The sequence below is a fragment of the Pezoporus occidentalis genome, unplaced genomic scaffold, assembly GCF_034315485.1.
Source record: "Pezoporus occidentalis ecotype Australia unplaced genomic scaffold, CSIRO_AGI_Poc_V1 ctg2, whole genome shotgun sequence".
Taxonomy (NCBI): domain Eukaryota; kingdom Metazoa; phylum Chordata; class Aves; order Psittaciformes; family Psittacidae; genus Pezoporus; species Pezoporus occidentalis.
This window is the reverse complement of record NW_026913855.1, coordinates 17,202,245-17,225,117: the sequence shown is the minus strand read 5'-3', so window position 1 is coordinate 17,225,117 and position 22,873 is coordinate 17,202,245. Positions and strand designations below refer to the sequence as shown.

At 40.6% G+C, this 22,873-nt stretch overlaps 1 protein-coding gene across 4 annotated transcripts in view; it reads left to right on the top strand.

Annotated features, from left to right (window-relative positions):
* MBOAT1 (membrane bound O-acyltransferase domain containing 1) overlaps positions 1–22,873 on the top strand; it is a 53,425-nt gene that overhangs the window by 16,553 nt on the left and 13,999 nt on the right. For 3 of the 4 annotated variants that reach the window (XM_062618025.1, XM_062618026.1, XM_062618028.1), the window contains exons 2-6: positions 7,004–7,149; positions 7,654–7,731; positions 9,693–9,788; positions 19,156–19,211; positions 21,165–21,219. In XM_062618025.1, the coding sequence (XP_062474009.1) occupies positions 7,004–7,149; positions 7,654–7,731; positions 9,693–9,788; positions 19,156–19,211; positions 21,165–21,219 (431 nt within the window). The remainder of the gene's footprint in view (positions 1–7,003; positions 7,150–7,653; positions 7,732–9,692; positions 9,789–19,155; positions 19,212–21,164; positions 21,220–22,873) is intronic. The other variant, XM_062618027.1, reaches the window with a different exon arrangement.

Sequence of the window (22,873 nt, the reverse complement as noted above, 5' to 3'; positions counted from 1 at the left end):
GTTTGTGCCCTCCCTGCATAGAGCTAAATGATCTCTGCAGAGAATATTTGTCCTTATGGTTCATAAAAACAGTCTGGAAGATCAAAATATTTTGAAAAATTTCAGTAGGTATCAGATATCTATGAGATGATCTGATTAAAGAATATTCCACCTCTCATTCTTAACACACCCATTTAAAATATCACAATTTGGATGTTATGAAACGCTATCATAAGGGCAGGTCTGTTTTTCAACATCGAAGTAGAAATCTTTCCAGCAAAGTGAAGTTAAACATGTTTTTTGCTGAATGTCTTTTGTTGTATGTGCAAAATAGTCTTTTAAACAGAGACAACAAGTTATCACACTTCTGTACTTCTTGTTTTATTCTTTGGAAGAAAGACATCATCCTGGAAGATGGGGCTGATATCTGGCGAAGTGGAATGCTTTATGGCATCCCCTTCCCAAAATACTACCCAAGCGCTGCTGGACTCCACAGGCAGTGGTTTGACTTGAGAAGAAATTGATGTTGCTGTCAGTAGTCTCTATTAACATGGTTACTTATGCTTTCCCAAATACTGAAAACAGCTGTTTGGTGATCTATTGTAAGTTTGTGAATAGAAGAGACTTTCTAATTTACCAGATAAAAACCTTGTAGCAGCCTCTAAACTAATGCACAGTAGGTTGTTAGCATATAGCAGCAAATACAGTTATCTTAACCATGGGATACAACTCCATCTTTATAGTCAGTCACCACAGGAGGCCTCTACTCATACACTTTATATTGTTCAGCAGATGAAATGCAGATTTAATGCCTTATTCTCTTGTTTAGCTGGTAAGCACAAGACCTGGTAGAGTTATCTTCTGTGATACCTATAATGTGAGGACAGTTTGCATCATCTGCTGCACACTGAAGTGAGCACGGACCTGAATGCTGGCTGGGAATATTCTGGCATCCTGACTGTGCTGTAACACACTTGTGCCTCTGTGAACATATGTGAATGTGCAGCATGCGTTTTTTGTGTCCAGAATTTGAGTGCTGTGGGGGACACATAAGCACCTTGTCATCCAACAAATAGCAAGTTAGCAGTGTGATTTCTTATAGTGATTTTCATAGTTAATGAATTATAGCATTAACAGGAATTTTGCTTGCAGAGGGCTGTCCCATTTGGGTAATGGGCTTAATTGCCATTTGGAGTTTGGAGAGAACTGTGTGGTCAATTTTTATATCCTCCTAGATTTTTGGAAAATGAGATCAGTTTTTCTGCTAGTGTAAGGGAGGAATAAAGTAGTAAAGGAAAAGCAAAGTATTTTTGTGGTCAAGATAGAATGCAGGATTTTTTTTCCTGATACTAAACTACAAGGAAAATGTTAAAAGCACTAAAATAACAGACATATGTCTGTTATTTAATAATGTGCTTAAACTTACTTATTTCTTCCTAGAGTGTGACCTAGTTACCTTCAAATGTCTGTTACCACTTTTTATAATAGGGATATTTGAGGATGCATGGCTTAGGGGAATTGAAGCTTCCTGAAGTGGGTGATTAGCAGCTTACCCTGAGCTATGGTAAGCAGTGACCAAGGCTATTTGTGATGGTTTGGTGGAAAAGTATAAAGCCAGGCTTTGCCTCCTCTAGTATTTTCTGTTCCCCATCTCAAGAATTTTTAACAGGGAAAATAACTTTTCAGTTTCTCCTTGTAAGAGTTTCATGGTTTTTTTTTTTCAGTCACTTTTTGGTGTACCAAACAACATATTTGCCAGTCTCCTTTGGAAATGTTCTATGGCTCCATGTCCTCCAAATACTGAGATTTCAAGACACAGGTATTTAATGCTAGGTATTTGGTACTTCTGTGACTTGTCAACTGGCTTTTGCCTTTGACAATGCCCACCTGCAGATGGTTCATGAGACCTAATGAAAGATAGAGTAGAAAGTCTTATGGTTTTCCTCTGAGAATGGTTAGGAGATAGAAGAGATGACTTCTCCATGTAATATGCCCTGCCTGTTGATGGAGATAACTGAAAAGGTGGCTCCAGGTCCCTAGGAGTTAGTGTTTCCCCTTCCTACAGTACCAGTCCAACATTTGCCAAGCTGGTTTCACCCCATTAGAAATGGAGAAGATGCAAAGGCTTGAGACAGATGGAACTAACCTTTTATGTACTTTGAGGGCTTTGATTTTTAACATAAGGGGGATATTGATATTTTAACATAGGAGGATCTTGAAACTGTTGTGTTTGATTGTTCTAGTGTCAACGTCATAGGTGCTTGCTTGGTTGGTTTGACCTGATTGCTAGTTTTGTATAAAACTCAGATTTGCAGTCTAAATGCCACTTTGAGAGACTGCAACTATAGAATTTGAACAGATAAAGGGACGAACTACATTTTTGGGTTTTTTTCTCATTGTTTGTACTTGGTTTTTACATGTTCTGGACCCATCTGGTCTTTTAAAGTCGAGACTATTAGCTATTAAAGAACTTCTTAACCAGACAACAATAATGATCAACCCAGTTGGCTGGAGCTGTTCCAAATTTTCTCTGTCTCCAAAAGTGCAGATATCTTGTTCCTGCATTGCAAGGCTGTCTTCAGCTGGCTGTGACTCAGATACAAGTCTTCCAGATGGTGTTCCAGGATACTGTGATGAGACTGCCTTTCTGCTTTCCAATATTTAATCATGGAAAATGAAAGGAATATAGTATCTTGTTTTGGCAACATATCGTATGCTCCTATTCCTACTTCTATTACATCTTGCTTACTAGAGCATAGAAGAAAATGACGATAAAAAGCTAAAGTGTTTCTTTTCTGCTGGTAAAGTTGAAACCACATGTACAAAAATTTGATGTCAACACTGAATAAATATGCCTAGCTAAAACCAGGAGTTAAATAGTTTATAAGGGTGAGTTGCAAGGAGAAGGGTTAGTTCTCATAATTTCTTTTCTATTTCCATGTTGTTTTTCTGTGGACACAATCTATCAATGTTCAGAAGCCCTCAATTTACTGTTTACAAAATCTTTTTAGCAACAGTGGAAATAACCAAAAAGGAATAATATGAAGCCTTTTCCCTTTGGGAAGGGAAAGGGGGAGAAAAGTGTGACTTACTTCACTTGTTATGCGGTACAACATTACTTGAAATCTCGGGGATCTATTTACTTATGTACCTTAAATACTTGGAGTAGAGCATAAAATTAATGCATGTTAAATAAAATTAATTCCATGCTAAATGGAATGCAGTAAAGTCGCTATCAGATGAGTTGGCAGTCTTTGTACATATGTGAATGCTGGGTGTGTTTAAAAAGTTACATGTAACTAACTAAATAAAAGGCAGTAGCCATACAAAAAGCTACCACATCCCTTGATTGCTCTGTGGAGAACAGACCAGATGTGGTCTGCTACCAGAGCTGGTGCTCGGTTTTAAATATGGAGTTCAGCCTGCCAGGCAGACTGAATTTTTCCTAGCATATGGAAAGGAGCACCCCAGTTCTACTGGACATTTGTGCTATATTCCTCATACCCAAGAAGCAACCAACTTTCCCCCCCCCCGCCCTCTTTGTGATGGGTTATAGTTAAGAAAAGATTTGGCCTTTTTAGCCAAGATTTCAGCTTGGCTCGGGTAAACTCAGAGGGAATGATCCTCCCCCTCTACTCGACCCTAGTGAGGCCACATCTGGAGTATTGTGTCCAGTTCTGGACTTATCAGTACAAGAAAGACAAGGAGCTACTGGAAAGGATCCAGTGAAGGGCCATAAAGATGATCAGGGGTCTTGGAACATCTTTCTTATGAGGAGAGATTGCTGGGCTGTTTAAGTCTAGAGAACAGAAGACTGAGAGAAGACTTTATTAATGCATATAAATATCTCAAAGATGGGTGCCAGGAGGTTGGTGCCAGACTCCTTTCAGTGGTGCCCAGCAACAGGATAAGGAACAATGGCCATAAACTAAAACGCGAGAAGTTTCACCTCAACATGCAAAAGAACAACTTTACATTGAGGGTGGCAGAGCTCTAGAATGGGCTGCTCAGACAGGTTGTGGAGTCTCCCTCTCTGGAGATGTTCAAAACCTGCCTGCACATGTTCCTGTGTAACCTGCTTTAGGTAGTACTGCCTTGGACAAGGGGGTTGGAATGGATGATCTCCAGAGGTCCCTTCCAACCCCAATGATTTTGTAATTCTGTGATCTGCAGAAGTATTCTCCAATTACTCAACACCTCTAAAAGTCAATCTTGTAGTAAACTGCATGCTAGACCTTGCAGTGAGCTCTGCTCAGATAAGTTTGCTCTTCATACTGACCCCCACGGAAATCAGAGGTCATCTTGGTGCATTCAGATTCTAAGCACAGGTTTATAGGTGGACAGGTAAAAGAAGTATTCTCCAACACTATTTCCCAATGTTCTTGTCCAACAGGTACCAAATATGTCATGGATGACAGGAAGGTTTTATCAGTAACTTTTGTATTTACTTGGTTTCCTTGTTCATTGGTATCCTTCTCCCAGTCCTTCTGCTGATGAATCTTTGAAACTGATCATGTTGTTTGTAATGTGTATATGTAGATATACACAAAAAAACCCTGAACCTGAAAACCTCAGTGCAGCAGTGCTGCCTGTCAGGAGAACATGGTCATGGAGGAGAGGAACCTGGCAAGCTGCCGAAGAGTTAAGGTGGCTGCGGTTCAGAAGGAAGGGCAAAGGCATGAATGTTCTCGGCCAGTGAGCAAAAGTCTTATCTTTCTGCATTTCAGACTGCATTTTTTTTTTGTATCTGGAAGTCTATCCCCCAAGCAATGCATTGGGTGCAGCTTTCTCGATGTTATTGTGATAAGTCACGTAATGCTCATATGACACTGAGGAATCCTGGTTTGTGTTGGTACCTCTGATACTGCCTCTGTCATTTATGGATCCTGAAAAAAAGGGGGGTTTTGAATCATATCTGTAACTTCTAAAGGTGTGTTGCAATCATTCTTCTGTAAGGAACTTTCTAGCTTAATTCATTACAAAAAATGTAAACTAGTATTCTGATATGATCAATTTTCTTGGAGTCTCTGCACTTTCCTTCTTTATAGTGAATCAAAGGAACTCTGCATGGCACAAAATTGAGCTGCTGCATTGGATGTAAGAGTATGCATTAGGCTAAAGTGGTATTAAGATTCACTGAGCTGTCATTGGTGAACTGGCATCCATCAGTGTTAGAAGCTTGCTTAGAAAGGATGTAATCAGAGCAGCCCTGTAAGGCATGTACTCTCTTCAGTCATTTCTGTGGCACCTATGGCTGTGGAAGGAGGGGAGAGAGGAGTTAGTGTTCTGAGTGGAGCTGTACGGTAATAGACCGGATGAGAGTTTGGGGTTTGTATTGCAGCATTTGGGCTTTGTGAGACCATAATTTTGTTCTCTTACTTTTTAAATCTTGCATGGAAAATAAGAATTGCTTGCATTTAAGTCTAGCTCTATGATACCATCCATAATAAATGCTGGTTGGTTACATGACCAAGAAATAAATTGATATTGTCTTTGCTCTAGAGAACTAAAATTCAGCATATCCAAGTATTTAAATTGCTGCATTATTCTGTTGCATGGCTGTCTGCACCACTGAAATAAAAGAACTGCAGCAACATACCCAGCAAACCTTTAATAAAAACATTTGCTTGTACAGTGCTGTGCTGGATATAGTCCATGAGAATGAAAGCAGTTGGGGCTGTAGTATCTTGTTAAACACATTGTAAACGTTTTTGACAAGAAGCCTGCCCAAATCCAACCACCTCTGGACAGCCAACATGTCAGAGCATTTCCAAGTGAGATATATCATGTTGTCCTGGGCTGACAGCTTTGGATAATCCTCTAATCCAAGTGATTGCTTAGATGTTGCAACCTATTTAGTTTTGCTCATTCCAGGATGACTTGCTGTTGGGGAGTCCTCAAGGGTGGTTTTTTGGTTTGGTTTGTTTGCTTGTTTGTTTTTTCCTTAAAATTAATTTATTGGCTGCAGTCTTTTTTTTTTTTTTTTTTTTTTTTTAAAAAAAAGATGGCAGCCACATAAATAGATTTAACTCCCACTATCTGGGGTCCAGGCTGGACTTCGGGATGTATCCTAATGCTATATTCCACTGTTAGAGACAGCTCCTGAGCTCTGCTGTTCCTCTGACTTCTCTGAGATATTTGCTGAGGCTGTCAGAGAGAAGGTGACTTCAAGAAGGCAGTTTGGTATTGGTTTTCTTCTGCGGATACTGAAGCTGTGGCTTGTCCTTTTGTCTGATAAGAGTAGTCTCTAGTCAAGGACTGCCTGCTCTCCGAATATAGCTGTCTTGCGTTCCCATTGTGATTGGCACCTCCTTACAATGGGGCCAGGCTGCTTTCCTGTGCTCTATAGAGACATACAGTAGCCAAAGAATGATTGAGAAGCATTTTCCCTTAGCTGTCTGTGTGATAGTAGAGAAAAGTTGTTTTCTTTGCACTCTTGAACCTCAAAAAAAATGGTAAGTTGAAAGGCCAGCTTGGAGGATGCTGTGGAGTGGAGGATTTCTGCTAAGAAGGCTTTCCAGTTATTGTTTGTGAAACAGCATCACACCAGGATTGTTGGTTTTGCCCTTGGTTTGGGGTTTGTGCAGAAGGCTGGGCACTGGGACAATGCTTCAGAGTCCTGGTCTGCTTCCTGGCCTCTGCTTCCTAACATGACAGAGAGGGGTTGATGTCCCCTGAACGTGGCTTGTGCTGGCACGCCAGTGCTGCTGGCAGCAGAGCAGAGCCCTGCCCTGGGGAGAGTGAGAACAGCCTGGAGCCTGCCCGTACCTTGGGTAACTGGAACCTGCTTGCTCTCTTGTCTGAGTTTTTGGGTTTCTATGTGCTTGTTTAGTCCCTTTTGTCGTTGGCCTAGCAAAGTTATCACGTGGGCTCACAAGTCAGAATGCTAAGAAACAAGAGTCGTCGCTCTCCCTTTTCCCCCTCCTTTTCCTGGCTCTACTTTCTATTGTTCTGTGGATGGAGAAACTCCTGCCCCTCATCCTGCAAGAATCACAACCATTTTTTGTCTGTTTGTCTTTCACAGATCAATTTTGTAGCCTGTCAACTCTTTGCACTTCTGGCTGCATTTTGGTTTCGTATTTACTTGGGTCCCAGTCATGCCAGCTCTGCTGTTCGCCATGCATTTGCCACCCTCTTTGGGATATACTTTGCTGTCTTCTGCTTTGGGTGGTGAGTATTTAGTCACCATGTAGAGAAGGCTTGGGTTAAAAGTATTTTTAAACTTCATGTAGGCTTTTCTGGATTACATCGTTTTAGTCTTAAGGCACTTTCTGTGTTACTCTAAACAATTCCCAAACCCTCAAAGTAAAATGAGCTGTGGAAGTATTTGAGTGAAGTGTTTAATCTGTGGTGTTTATTCTGGAAGTTAAAGCCACACCAGTCCGCTGCAAAGATGCCTCTTTTGGAAAAGATGTATTAAGTTTGAATATGCACTTTGAGTCAGGCTGGTCTTTCTTTCAATGAAATATACTGACAATACATCTTGGCATAAATATTAACTTCTGATGGATAGCCAGGCTATAAAGATGTCATTGTGATAATCCATGTTTACTGATACCCTGATATGAAATTCCATTTATGTCATTTGCATGGAAAAATATTTCCTCACTCTGAACTGCCAGCCCTTCCAGGTCACGTAGAAATTATCTAAATGCTCACTTTGTTGTCTTCAAGGTATTCCATTCATCTTTTTGTCCTGGTGATGATGAACTATGGCATTATGAATATGGCAAGTATTCCCAACATCCACAGGTGAGCTAAATGTGGCTATAAGTCTAGAGACTTTATTTCCCAGTTACTTGCAGGAGCTTTGTTCATTCTGCTACAGAAGCAGCTGTAATTTCAATTTGTGGTTTTTGCATTGATATATTGCATCTCCCTACGAAACTGCTGGCCTCAAAAGCTGGCTTTTGCAGGCTTAATAATTTATGCCCAAACCTCTGGTTTCTTAAACATAATGAAGTCATATTCTCCTTGGTCTTGTGTCTTGAGGATTGCTTTTGATAATCCTTTTTAATGTGTTTTCCCCTTGCTGTTTGGCCTTTAGGTATTTTCCGCTTATTCTTGAGTTAGGTAGTTCAAATAAGGTCACTGTGGCAGCTTAAGTTGGTGATCTATGAAATTAAGTCTTGCATTTGGTACTGGGCTTTGAGCTTGAAAAGTAGAAAGCACAGAAATGTCATTGCTTTGAAGCAGAGCCTTACAGCATCATCATGAGGAGTTCACCACCATGGGATCTTTCTTTTCCCTATACGAATGTCTGAGAGGAAGAAAGACACTTTAAGACTCCTGAAGTGCTTTATGAAATGACGGTCTTCCTGGCCCGAAGGCAAAAAATGCTTTCATATGGAAATGAAAACTACATCTTAGTCATACCTGCTTCTTTCACTTACTAAGAGGAAGTGCATGTGGAAGAACTCTGCTCATCATTGAGCCTTCTCATGTGGGTACCATACTCTCTGTTAAGAGTTCAGCACATGAGAATTTTTAAAATTGTGCAGGTGGAGTCATTTGCTTCCCATTCATCTGCACAAATAAGGACTTTTATTTGTAAAACTGCTACTTTATAGCAGGCTAGAAGGATGAGCTGGCAGTTCATCCAACGTCTTTACTTTTGCGCTGGCCCCCTAACAGCATGCAGTTAATACTGTGGTTTGGGTGTTTTACAGGTGATTTCTGTCTCTATGCTGTGTGGCTGTTTCTGTAACTGCTGCTGAATGCTCACATCCACATCAGTTTAAGCTGGGGAATGGAAACCCTTTCTTCACTTGCCTTCAGGGCCTGGGCTGTCTGAGGATCTGATGCCTGTCCATGTGACGCAGTTCTGGTGTCCCAGCTCTCCATTGAACTGTCTAGTTTGCTTCATGTATCAGTCTATTTCCAAGTATCCATTCACTTCTTACCTTTCCAGTATCCTCTTTCTTGCTCGGATAAATACAGGGAGAAGTTAGCTGTATGAATGGCTGTATCTGCCCCCGCTAGATACTGCAACACTTCCAGCTCTCAGTCCATTCAACTCTTAAATAAGAGACAGTGGTGCTACTGTCCTGCCTGACATAATTTTAGGATCATCTCAAAAAACAGAGTGAATTTGCCACGCTCCACTTAAGGAATGCTTCTTCAGTTGGCCACAACGATCTTAATGGTCCTTTCCAACCTAAATGATTCTACGATTCTTCTGGAAGATGGCATATTTCAGCATGTAGAGCTGAAAAGATTAGGCTGTGTCGTTATTTGCCTTGATACAAAATTGGGAAAGAGAAAATATCTTGAACTTGAAATATTAGTTTCTGGTACATCTGAGGAAGAGTTGTACCTGTAAATAACATTTACAGACAAAAAAGGCAGGAGATAACTTCAGTGATACATGTATGGTAGCACCTGGTTTCAAACACTTGGGTCAGACATTTCAAAATAATACGTGAGGCTGGAACTCTAAAATTTAAATGCCTGACTCAAAGTGTTCTTATTTCTTCCATTTCCCACCCCCAGTGTGAGGAAACACCTCTGTAATGTTTGAGTTGGGTACACAAAACTATCAGTCCTCTTTGACAGTTTCTGCCAGATCTTGTAACATGGCTTCAGACTTCTTAAAAACCTAATTTGCAAAAGTCAAACTCTGCTTCTAAACAAGCCCCAGATCTATTTGAGTGATTCTAGCTCATGTTGGTACTTGTGTTGGTAACTGTGTGTTCTGTATGTTATGTTTTTAGGTACTCCTTTGTTGTAGCTATGGGATACCTCACGTTGTGCCACATAAGCCGAATATACATATTTCATTACGGTATTCTCACTACAGATTTTTCCGGGTGAGTGAGTCTGCGAGCTGGGTCCTGTGTCAATTAGCATTAGTTGAATTCAGTGTGTTTCAAGAATAATTTTTATGTTATCTGTGGAGCGCCTGCAATTTAGTTTCTATTAAGCTTTTTTAAAGGCTTTTTTTTGTTGGTTATTTGGTGATTTTTTTGTTTTTTTTGTTGTTGCGTTTTGGTTTTGTGGTTTTTGGATTGTTTTTCCGTTTATTTGTTTTTAGGAAGGAAGGAATAAACACTGTGATTTTTTGCACTGATTCATTGTTTCTGCTGTTTTCATGCTAAGCACTCTCTAGTTAGGAAAGTAGACCTTGATTAGCTAGACTTCTCCTAAACTGCTCTAGGTGGAATAAATCTGCACAGTGGCTTGCTGGAGATGAGCGGCACAGCTGGTTCTCTGGTCCCTGATGGTCTGCCCTGAGAGGTGGGGTGAGCTGCTCTCCTCCACCTTCCTAGGCACTCTGGGTCATTCTTTGCTGTGTTCTGATTTATCTTGATGCCCCCACTGGGAAGGTGTTTCCCACCCCAGGCACTCCAGCGGGTGGGAGGACAAGACTTGAGCAGGGGGTGAGCAACTGGAGGAGCTGGGAGGTTCGGTGGCTGGGTAACCCAAGCAGACAGACAAACAGAATCATCTTTCGCTGCTGGTGCTGGGTTTGCGGGTTATCTCACAGAGGTGGATTGTGGCTGATGTTTGAATAGTACAGCTTTTTATATGGCATGCATTTCTGTGGAACAGTGTTCTTCGTGTATGGTGTGGTCTCTGATTTAGCTGAAGCAGTAGAGGATGCTTTGCAAAAACACAACTAACCCTGTACATTGTTTACAAGAGGAAAGTATGCTCTTGCATGATTTGAAAACAATGCGCTAATCTGTATTCCACTTGTTTAATTGAATGTCTGAATACAGAGTAATTAGTAACATACTATGAAAAGCTTCTGTAAGCTGGCACAAGCAGGTTGATGCCTTTTCCAAGCCTCTGTCTTCTTATAGGCATAGAGAAGGAAACCAAAGGTTTTTGCTGTCTGTGTGGGTGGTGGATTTAAGGTTTTAATTGCATTTCAGGGAGTAGGGGCAAAGTTTCTCTAAAACTTTTGAGGTTTAATTTGGGTTTTGGTTTTGTTTTTTTAATTAGAGGAGGGGGCAGAAATGGTAACTCCTGCATTTAGAGAAATTTAGTTCTATATTTTTCTGCAGTTCTTTTAATATACAAAGGCATGTCCTGAAAGAGCATGACATACCAAGAAGCCTACAAATGAGATTGGAATGCTGTAGCTGTGTGTGTGTATGAGACAGAGAAATGCAAGAAAGCATGCTTTTCTGAGCAGTGTGTTCAGAAATGCACTGTGAGATGTATTAATTGCCTGCTGCTGAAAACATTTAATAAAGATCCAGCTGAGACTGGGGGTGGAAGAATGGGAATGGTGCCTGTTTATAGCAGTTTCTGCTTTCTTGATGAAAATAGAGCTACTCTTCTTTAGTGATGAGCTTGAGGATAGTAAGGGTACTGAACTTACTCTGTTATTTGATTTTGTCCTGATGCTTCAAGATATAAACCAATTCCTAAACTTCAGTCAAACATAAAGCTGCCAAGTAGTAAACAACTGGAAAATGTAGTATGGATATGAGCTACATATTCATGGTATATTTTGAAAACTAAGACAAAATAAGAATACTGCAGTGGTATCAGTAAAAACTTGCAATCCAAAGTGCTGAAACAAAGGTCAATCTCATAAATCTGTCTTACAACTGGTTTTCTTGAGCTGTAAATTTTATGTGCTCACTGAAACTTTATGCACATACCTAAATGGATGTGATGACCCAGAGAGACAAAATATACTCCCTGACCACAGTTTTACCATGTATGAGCAACAACTTAACCCCTTCTTGCTCATTCTCCCATGTTTTATGGTTCCACATCTGTTGCATGTGGTAATAGGGGAGCATTCAAACAGACTCCTGGCTGAAAGGATGGCTTTCAAGCTCTCCCTTAGGACTTCAGAAGCAACTGAGACAGGATCCATGGAGCAATGCCTATTTCCATACAGCCTCACACTCTTTTGGGTGAAGTAGCTGGGGACATACTTTGAGAGGGCAAAGCACTCTATTTAAGGGAATCTTTAAAAGGGAACAAAGGGCCTCTTACCTACTGATTTGTGTTTGAGTCCTCAGTATCCTGTAAGTCCGATACCTAATCGCAAGGGGGGGAAGTTTTAATCCACATCAAATAGGCATGTGACCAGTTCTAGTGCTATCAGCTTTGCAATGTCAGTTCCCAAAAGTGATGAGCTAGATGCTAAAGGAGTGTTTCACGGTGTTGGTGCTGAAAGCTGGCATACCTCGTTTGTCCTCTTGACCTGCTTTGTGCACTTAACAGCTTGCATGTATAACCCTTTTGATGTGTGTTTGCAGATGGATTACTGGGGGGGGGGGGGGGGGGAAGGGGAGGTTCTTTAGTAATAGCTGGTTGTGCTGCTTGTTTGGAGTCCCCCATTTTGAGAACACAGCTTGTAAAATGCAGGTAAAGTTTGGTAGAACAGTGTAACTTTTGAGTCATGTTTTAAGTAAACTGGAAAATGGAGTATCAAACTGTGACTCATCACTCCAAAGTTAAGAAGGAAACTTGTTCACTTCTAATGACTCGTTAATTCTTGCAGCCCACGCAAAGGGTAGGCCTGGTCACTGATTCCCACAATCAAAACTGTACTCGAGCTGCTTGCAGCAATTTTTTGATTTAAGAAGTTTTCATGTATCTGGTAGTACTTTCATGAAAACTCCATTCTTTTATTTTTTTAACTATGTGCCAGGTTTCAATGGAAACCAGTTCCAGTTTGCTACACCTGAATTTCAATTAGTTTTTAAAAATTGTATATGTTGGAACAAGTCCAGAGGAGGGCCAAGAGAATGATCAGGGGACTGGAGCACCTCTCATATGAAGACAGGCTGGGAAAGTTGGGGCTGCTCAGCCTGGAGAAGAGAAGGCTGCGTGGAGACCTCATAGCAGCCTTCCATATCTGAAGGGAGCCTATAGGGATGCTGGGGAGGGACTCTTCAACAGGGACAAGGGGTAATGGGTTAAAACATAAACAGGGGAAGTTTAGATTGGATATAAGGAAGAAGTTTTTTACTGTAAGGGTGGTGAGGCACTGGAATGGGTTGCCCAGGGAAGTTCTGAATGTTCCATCCCTGGCAGTGTTCAAGGCCAGGTTGGACAGAGCCTTGGGTGACATGGTTTAGTGTGAGGTGTCCCTGCCCATGGCAGGGGGGTTAGAACTAGATGATCTTAAGGTCCTTTCCAACCCTAACTGTTCTATGATTCTATTTTACCAAATTTTTGTTTCAGTGACATAGTGTAGCAATTTTCTCTTGACTACTTTCTTAAAGAAAACTTAATTTTTGAACACTAATTGTAGAATAACTGAATGCTGTGCTTCTCCTTTAATTCAAATCAATCTTTGAAACATGCGTAATTTATTTTGCTTGGTTTGCTGTGGCATTTATACATTGTACCTAGGAAAACTAAATCCTAACTCTCTTTCTCTCTCTTATTTCTTCTTCTTTATGCTAAGAGGATTATGCTGGTAAGTTGCCTGGTTTCTATACAACTTTATAAAAATGATAATACTAGCACACATTTTGGTGGGTTTTTTTCTTTGTATCACAGGCTCAGACTGAGTACAGTAATATTATGGCTTTAGAGGTAAATTAGTTTAAAATAAATCAAGGGATCTTGATTGGGATTTTTGGAAACTAGTAGTAAACATGGTTTCAATCTAGCAAGCTACATGAACAAATAGAATATGCATGTGATCATCTGGACAGAATTCAGAGGAGCTCCTCATCCATGTGGAAGTTGTATCTGCTTTAATCCTTTGCTTGATTAAGACCATGAAATTTTTTTGTTTCCTCTTTGAATTCTTCCAGTGTCTAAGCAAAATTTCCTAATACTGCAGCTCATTTGGTGACCATGAGGGAATGATTGTGCATATGTGAGTTTCTTGCCATTCCTTACAGAAAAGATCAGTTTGTGAAAATCGCCACACACTGGCATTGCTTTCAATATTCTGTTGGTCTTAGAGAGAACCATCAGGGAGACTTCCCTGCAGATGTCAACTCTTGCTCTTACGTGAACAATTTGGTGGACATCACTCTCCAGAAGGAGTGGACATCTCTTTGTGCTCGCTATATCCCAAATACAGAACAGCAGCAGCATTCTCAGCAAACTGCTTAGAAAGGGATAGTCATTGAAAAAGCCCTCTCAAAAAGTCTTGTAAGCAGATACTTCACCAACAAACATCACTTCAGGCAGTGAATTTTTGTTGGGTGGTTAGTGCTTTCTTGCTGTTTTTTTTTCCCCTCTCAGTGGCTTAGTATCAGCCACAAAAGAAAGAAACAAAAATACAACAGCCTGTTTTCTATGAAGGAAATACATTTGCAGAAGGAAACAAACATAGATATTTTCTGTTACCATGTCAGAACACAGTGCAGAAATACCGACTGGTCCTGCGAGTTTAGTTTGTTCTTTTTATTTTGTCTTTTAAATGTGTGAAGTGCAGTGTGTTGTTGCAGGGCATATTTGACAGCTCTCAGTAACTCTGGTCGCAGCAAGTCCCTAGGGGGAGTACAGCAGCACAGGTACAGGGTGAATAAGGTGTGGGGGGGGGTGTCAATCTGTTTTCCATGCCTGCTCACTGCTTGGTTGCTCCTCTGGGCATTTGTCCACTTGAAACTGCACTGAGAGCATGGTTTAGTGAGAGGTGTCCCTGCCCATGGCAGTGGGGCTGGAACTAGATGATCTTAAAGTGCTTTCCAACCCAAACCATTCTATGATTCTATGATTTATCACTTACCAGTGATTACACAGAAGCCCTGCAAGAGCTGCAATGTGGGAATTAGCCAAAATTCAAGCAGGCAGTCACTACTAGAGAGCTCTGCACAGCTAGTGTATTCCAGGACGCTTCTCCAGAAGTAAATGCTCTTTCAAGTAAAATGCTTCTATGCGAGCTTTCACCAAAAAACCCACATGAACCAAACTGTAAGTTGCTCTGGACGCATGAGTGTGTTTAGTAAAGTATTTTTCCTTCAGCACTTCTTCATTTTGCTTTCGAAAGCAGAAGTTAAGAGCCCACTGCTGGTAAAGCTGTTGTGCCATCTCTGGCTTGGCTGTCCCTCCGGCAGCACAGTTTGTGTTGTAGCAGAGTGTGACTGTGTGAACATCTCATTGTGGCTTCAGGGCTAAAGAGATAAAAGTGAAATACATGTTTGCTGGTTTAGAGTCCTGTCTGCAATGAGCCTTTTGACTCCACCTCCTCTCTTAGTGAAATCAGGTCAGTGGAAACTATTTCTAGCAAGCATGTGCCAGACTCCTCAACGGGATTACCTAAGGTCAGGCAGACTGCTTGGTAAACTTCTTTTCTCTCATAAGCATTGAAGCTTGCTCAGTGTAGAAGCCAGCCTGTGATATGGGGAGGGTCCCCACAACAGTCTACAACTGATGCTGACCCTTTGTTTCCACTGGTCTGTGCTTCTGGGTGCATTTATTACATTGAGGGAAGCCATGTTTAAAAATTACATTAGCTGGTATGTGTTCAGTTGGAAGGTTTAACTGGGGGGGTAAAACCCACTGTGGAGTGCTCACTGTAAACTGCTGGAATTTTGTCTTCCTTTTTAAGGTTATTTTTTAGTATTTAACATAAGGTAAAGACAGTTTTGGTTGGTTGGTTGGTTTACTACTTTATTATTATTTGTTGAAGTTTACTATTTCATACTGATTCCCTGGGACAATTTTTCATGGTGGTTGGAAGTTTTATAGGTATGTGAGCTCCTCTTCTTGTTTGCAACACTGCAGTCTTTTTCCAGTAGAGTCTAAGGTTTAAAATATTATCATGTAGGAAACAGGTGACTATATGTGATATAATGCAATATTTTATCTATTGACTTATGCAACATTTTATTGCTTTTTAAAATTAGAGCTTGCTTAAAAGGCTGAATAGAAATGATAATTCAATGCTATGGCCAAGTTTTAAATCAAACCCCACATGTCTATTTAGGAAATGATGGTACTAATTCCACCCTATACTAGATGTATTTTTCTTATCTAATTTTTAATACTGCTTCAAGACTTGCATTCTCATGCATTGCTGTGCACTTCCTTCTGGAAAAATAAACAGTCCTAGACTTGCTCTGTGGATGTGCGAGATGAGGATAGATTGGTGAATCCCCAGGGAGAAGTGGGATGGGTGTAAGTGTGCAGAAGGGGGGCATCCACAACCCAAAGGAGTGCCAGAAGAGGGGCGAGTTCCAGTACTGCCATTGTTTTGTTGTGCTCTGAGCTTACCTGCAGTGAAGGCTTGGTTCCCCATTGGAATCAAGTCAGTGGGGGAATGGTATATGGGTGAGGGAGAAGGAAGATGCTCCCTGTTTACTTGAAACCTTGCTTACCCTTTGTGTGAAGCATTTAAAGGTACCTGATACCTTTAAATGAGGATTTAGAGGGTGTCATCCTATTGCCACTGTACAGCTGGTTTCCACTTTCCCGATTGGATTATAGAAAAGATATATAGATGTATAATACAGTGATGGCAGGAGAGAGAGCTGAAGGTATCTCAGATGTTCTTTGTGGATCTCCCTCTCACCCACAGTGTCAGCAGCACCACTTTTGTGCTTGCATGTCTCCTCTGGAGTGGGGACTTGAGGCAGGCAGACTCTGTCTTCTCTGATTAAAGTGCAGGAAAGGCTGACTTGTTCTGCTAGGTTTCAATGTGCTGTCAATTAGGCGATGAATTCCTAATATAGATGAAGAGAACCTCTCTCCTCTGTTTATACGTTGTGTGACTTTAGTGCAGGCTGCACTTTGCTCCCCTCAGTTAATCAGCATATCAAGATTGTTTGCATTTTGGTTCTCTGGCTTACAGTGGGGGGCCCAATTTTCTAAGACAAGTGTCTAAATTTAGGCACTTAAAGGCATACAGTTTTGGCTCCAAGCCTGAGGTTTAAAGTTACCCACTTCAATATTGGCATAAAGTGCTTACTGTAAGAAACATACGCAACAAATTTAACCAATTTGGAGCAAGTGTTAGTGTTGACCCACAAAGCTAATAGGTCAGGCACTGATGAAATAAAAATCTGTGTTTACTGCAGTAGAACTGCTGCATCGCTGACAGCCTCTCTCTCTCTTGATTAAAAAAAAATCTGCTTTTTCATATGCTTAAAGAATCTGGATTTATTTAGCTTTGAAAGGAAAGCTAAATTTTGTCTGAATGGGAAAATCTACTTTGAGAAATAGGATGTTGAAGATAATGGTGAAAACAGCTTATAAATATTTTTTCTTGAAAGATGAGTTGGAATAAAAATTAGAATGACTTTTTCATAATATTGGAGTTGCTTAGAAGGTGAAAGTCATTGCTATATTCTTCCATTCCTTAGCTGCCATAGCAGTCTATATAACCCAAAGACAGCTGGTGTATAAACCCTTGTGTTAGAGCTGTATTCCAGATCTGTGTATATTTAAGCATGTTTTGGGTTTTATGAGCAAACTTTTTTAACTGACATTTCAAATAGGGACTTCTAAAGTGATAAAAATAGTTTCTGATTGAGAAATTGGCTGATACTGCATGTTCTCTGGTTTTGGGTAGGAAATGCAAATTACATGTGGACTCCTGAAAAAGGTCAGCCATAATTAGTACTAAAAAAACCCAAAACAAAACCAAACCCACTTATGAAGAAACAATGTCTTTTTTCCAGTATTATTGCGTTTGCCATGCTTAGCATATGAATTACCTTGATAATCAGTTTGGTTTATCATAGTGGGATAATTGGTTTGCAAACTGTTTATCTTAGACACTGAGTTTACATTTGTTTGTAACCAGTAGGTTTATCTAGTCAAGGATGATACGGAATCTCAATCTCTGCAGAACATGAACATTTGTTATTTTAGATAGATTTATCATTGATGATAATTTTCACTCTACTACAATATTTGAACTGGATAGCCATAATATTTGGAGTAATCATCTATGTCTCTTTCTCTTTAAAAAGTTCCATATAATGGTCAAACTCTGTAAACATCATGTACACAAACTTGGGGGTTAATTTCCATGTTGAAGATGTCATTTGTGTTCAAGAAGAAACCTCTGTATGGTTTCTGTTGAAAATTTATCACAATCCATTGCATTAATCCTCAGCACAGACAAATCTCTTCTGTGGAACTGGTTTTACATATCACAATTAACGCTTCTAAATAATGACGTATCCTTGTCACCCATTACAACCTCCTGACGCCCATGGTTGTGAACGTCTCAAAGGCAGAGTCCTTCCAGATCAGGTTTTGTGTTTAGGGCTCCACAGCCCTCAGAAGCTGTATGTGATTCACAATTAGCCCTGGAACCTCTGCCTATGAGGGACTAGTTAGCTGTCCCCAATGTTTTCCACTCGTCTTTCTTCTTATTCTTTTGAATACTCCTGGCTGCATCCTTTACCCTCATGGGGACCAGCTACTGATGCACCAAGCTGAATTTTGCTCTTTTTTTTCTCCATTTTCTTTTTTTTTTTCCCTGCAGCAGCTCACATTTCCCACAACACTAAAAAGCTCTATAAGACTGCCTATGGGAAGTATACACGGTCCTATTGAACGTAGTGGCTATTCCTACACTGCTTGTCTGGTTGACACCAAAACTGCTGGGTGGTTGTAGCCTGAAAGCGCGGCTCAGCTACAGCTAGCTCATGTTTTTGGGAGGCACCAGACCACACATGCCCAGACATTCCCAGTTGGGTGGTACATCTTGGACAGGCTATCCACAAGTTGCTTGTCCAAGAAGAGAGTGGGGAAACTGCTGTGCTGACAGCTATTCTGTTATTTGCACGCAGTCCTAATTAATTGATAGGACTATTTATGAGGGGAAATAAGCTCAGCAACTTTTTAGGACACTGAGGAGACAGACAATAGGAAGAAGACAGTAAGAAGAGATGGAATTATGTTACAGCAGTATTGCTGTATTCTAGTGTTGTGTCATATGGGGCTTAAATTTGGTCTTCGCTTGAAAAGAAAGCTAGTTGATTGCAGAAGCTGGTATTTCCTAGTGGTGCAATTCCTCCTGAATTACAGTTTGCACTGCTGCGGGATGGGGAGAAATAAAATAAGGCTTTGTGCACATTTAGCAATTAAGAATTCCAGTGCAAGCTACTGTGAGGTTGTTTTGAACCCAGGCAATTGTCTTATGCCTGAGTGCCTCCTTCAGTTTTAATTGGATGTTTTCCACTTGTTGCAAGTACAGTTATGCCTTTTAAAGGGATAAAGTTATTCAGTAAGAAAGTTGGGAATAATCCATATTACAAGACATGTGACTATTGTTTTTCTTTGTTATAGTCCTCTGATGATAATTACACAGAAGATCACAACACTTGCATGCCAGTTACACGATGGTAAGAAAAGCAATTTCTTCCCATGTTTTGAAGACAGCCTTTTTATTCCAGTGCATTCTGTGGTTGAGTTACAGAGTGGATGAAATAGTTCAGCGAGCTGCTCCAAATAAAGAAGAAAAATGTTTTTGTGGTTGAAAATTAGAAACTTCAGGCTTTGATCGCTTCTCTAGGATTGGACTGTCTTTGCAGTAACAAAGACAACTGGTTTCCCCCTTAGGTGCTCCCTGGGGGGGTCTTATTTGGATTTTACCTAGTATTGGTATGTGCTATTTAGATGCTACTGTGCACCTCCATTAAGCTCTCTGAAGGTGTTCCTGATTCTCAAAAATCAAGAGCTGTGTTTGATACGTAGGTTCAGTCAATAACATTAATGCAGCAAAAATATGCTATCATTGATATATACAGTGTTAATGTACTCCATGGGTTATGAGATGGAATTCAACAGCTTTTCTCCCAGTGCAGGGAGAATCACAGTTGCAAGCAAAATAACATTGTCTTCAGTCTTGTGCTGCGCTGTGACAAAGAGCACTATTATTTCCCAGTAAAATGCCTGTGTCTAGTACAGCTGTAAGGCTAGAAACGTCAGTCATCATCATTGTGATGTGAATTTCTGATGGTCTGAGACCCATTGCATTATAAGCTGTGGTGACTAAATGAGTAGCCTGCTATAGAGTTGCTATGATGTAAAATTTAGGAGATGCACCTAGATGCACACCTGAAATATTTCAGGTAAATGAACAGAATGAAAAGATAACAGCAGATACAGGAGCCTTTTAAGAAAACCAGAAATCCTCCAGATTAATGACGGTGGAAGAGGCTCATTACACTGTGAACCTCCATGCATAGCGCAGTTGAGGCAGCTTGTGGTTCAAACATCAGTGACAAATATCTATTTGTAAAAATGGAACGCAGCTGTCCATAAATGGAAACAGACAAACAAAATAGGCAGCCCCTTCAGTAATTAAGTGCTTAATTGTTTCCCTGGAACTCAGACCCTCCCAGTATTTGCAAACTGAAAGAATGGAGAGAGAATGGAAATGAGCAGTTTATCAGCAGTCCTTTTAGGAAATGGGGCTTGTATTTGTGTGTATTGGTAATTATGGCCACAACGTTTAGAACAGTTGTGTTAATTGATGCCAAGCCCCCGATCTTGTGAAGCTGTGTATGTGCATGCTCAGCTTCCAGTGCTGTGACTCATACCCTGGTGAGTTGTTCTGCTGAAGCCAGCGGGGTTCCTCACAGTATGTGCAACTTCAGCTTCAGAGTGAAGGTTTTGAGATATTTGCTATGAGCTGTGAACAGGATGATGAAGGCCATTATAAAAGACTTTTCCATGGTTTTCCTGGGCAGCGAGTCTGTGCTCTGGCCCCAAAGGTCTTGCGGACTCAACAGGAGGTCGCCCTTCCAGTCTGGACAATTCCAGATTGTTACTGATATGTGCGTTTAGGCTTGCTCCAGCAGCAGGCAGCCTGGCTGCTCGTTCACACCAGAGGAGCTCCTGCTCACTAAAGAGTTCGTTTCTCTTCCATTGTCCACTCCTCCTGCTGTGAAATGCTCCATTTCTCACCAGGAAGCCAGTGGGAGCCTTGTGCTTAAATGAGCCACTGCCTTCTGGCAGCAGGGGTTTTTCCAGGCCAGGACTGTTAGTAGAGGCTGGTGGGGGTTGCTGCCAGCTGATGGCACTGAGAGTTGCATTATGTGTGGGAAATACTATGGCTGCTTTCTCTGAAAGAGCAGCACGGGCGCAAAACGGGGAAAGAGGTAAGGAACTGGGTGAAGAGGTGGAGTAGAACATGAGTATACTTGATCTGAAAATTAGGAATTGAGCTGTGGCAAAATCTTAAAGTTTATGGCTAAAGAAAGTTATCTGTGGGATATCAATATAAGGCTTTAGGGATAGCTTTCACTGTCTGGCTTTTGGAAAGATCTAATGTGGCTTTTGTTTCTCTCTAGGAATAGGGCGACAAGCTGAGGAACTCACTGCTGAGCAGAATCGGCTTGCTGTAAAGTAAGAATGTAATGTTTCTAGTGATTTGTGTTTAATTTCATCCAAAGAAGTTTAGGGTTTAGGTTGCTTAATGACATGGTCATGAAAATGTTCCCTTTTTCTTTCCAGCCCATGATAAGACAAAAGTCCTACCTGGGTTTTTTTTCTGTCGTCTTGAGCAGTTTTGGTTTGTAATGCTGCTGTCAGTACTCTCCTTACACAAATATATACTCTCTGCTTTATTTCTTATTTCTTTAGTCTAAGCCTCCTGTCTTTATCACCCTGTGCTGGTCAGTAAAGCACTGAAGTACTTGGCAACATCTCATTGACTTAAATATAGACTCCACATGCAACAAAATTAGTCTTTGCTGAATCAACTCGTTTATATTCAAGCCAAGACTGTACTGTATAGACTTTTGGGTGTTGTCTTCGTCTTATTTTTGATATGTTGTTTTTCCAAGCAGCATACTCCTCCTCTGTCAGCAAAGCACTGTGGTAGTAAAAATCTGTTTTGGTTTGACTCTGCCACTTCAAGTACTGCTTTTCTTTGCTATACTTCTTGGATTCTGAAATTTTATTTTTCCTAGCTCCCTCTGTAATGTTAACACTCCTAGTCCTTCGTGTGGTGTGACTTGTCCTCTCAGGTTTTGGAGGGAAACTGCATGTTTGTCGTATCTTTGAGCACCTTTTTTTCCCTAATTTATCTCTCAATACACGTGCAGGATACAGGTGATTTTATTTATTTATTTATTTATTTATTTCTTCTTTTTTTCTTGAAGAATTAGTGTTACTGAATTAGTCTTAGAACCATAGCTACTATTCACCATGAAACGTTCAAGGCTGAGGAAATTATTTCCTTCATTTCCAAGGCAGAAGATTCAGCCATCAGAAAATCTGATGAGCCTCTAAAAGTAAGGAGGGAGTAATTTCTTGCAAAGCAGAAATCCTGTAGGGAGACTTGTTTAACTTTTTGTAAGACCAATAGCTTTGTGTCTATTTTTATAGCTCACAGCATAATTTTAGCTGTACTGGGCCCTTGTTACAATATGACTAATTCTAGTCAAATTCTCACCAAACAGGCCTTTTTTTCTTTTTCTTTCTTGTACAGTAGATGAGCTCATAACAGAAAAGTACATGCCAGTAACTCAAGTGCTGGTGGCAGACAAGTCACAACTGAAGAGTTTTAAATCCCCTTTGGTAATACAGCCTTTTGTCTTCCCTCCTGTTCTTGGTCTGTTTTTGTTTCTCACTCATCCTCTGTACATTCCTTCATGCATTGCTCATGTCTCCCCACCCAACCATGTGCAGAATCTAAGCTGAAACTAATGGCTTTATTTTTAATCTTACTGTAGAGCTCAGAAGCCCAAATTACCGACCTGATTTTGCAGAACAGAAAGATGAGCCTTACCCCAGTTGTTTGCTGCATCATTCTGTGAAATGCTTTCACCAGAGAACATACCATTTAGGCACTAACATCTGCAATAACCACTAGCATGAATGCAGAAAATCCTGGCTAAGATAACTGTTTTTTCAAGCTAATTCCACATCAGAATAAAAGTAGGCAACAGCAAATGTTTAACTGTTGCTTAGTTTTCCTGCTAGAAAATTGGTTTGTTCTGAAGGAATTTTAAGTGGGTTTTGGTTTATGAGTGTTCATCTGTTTCTTGGATAGGAG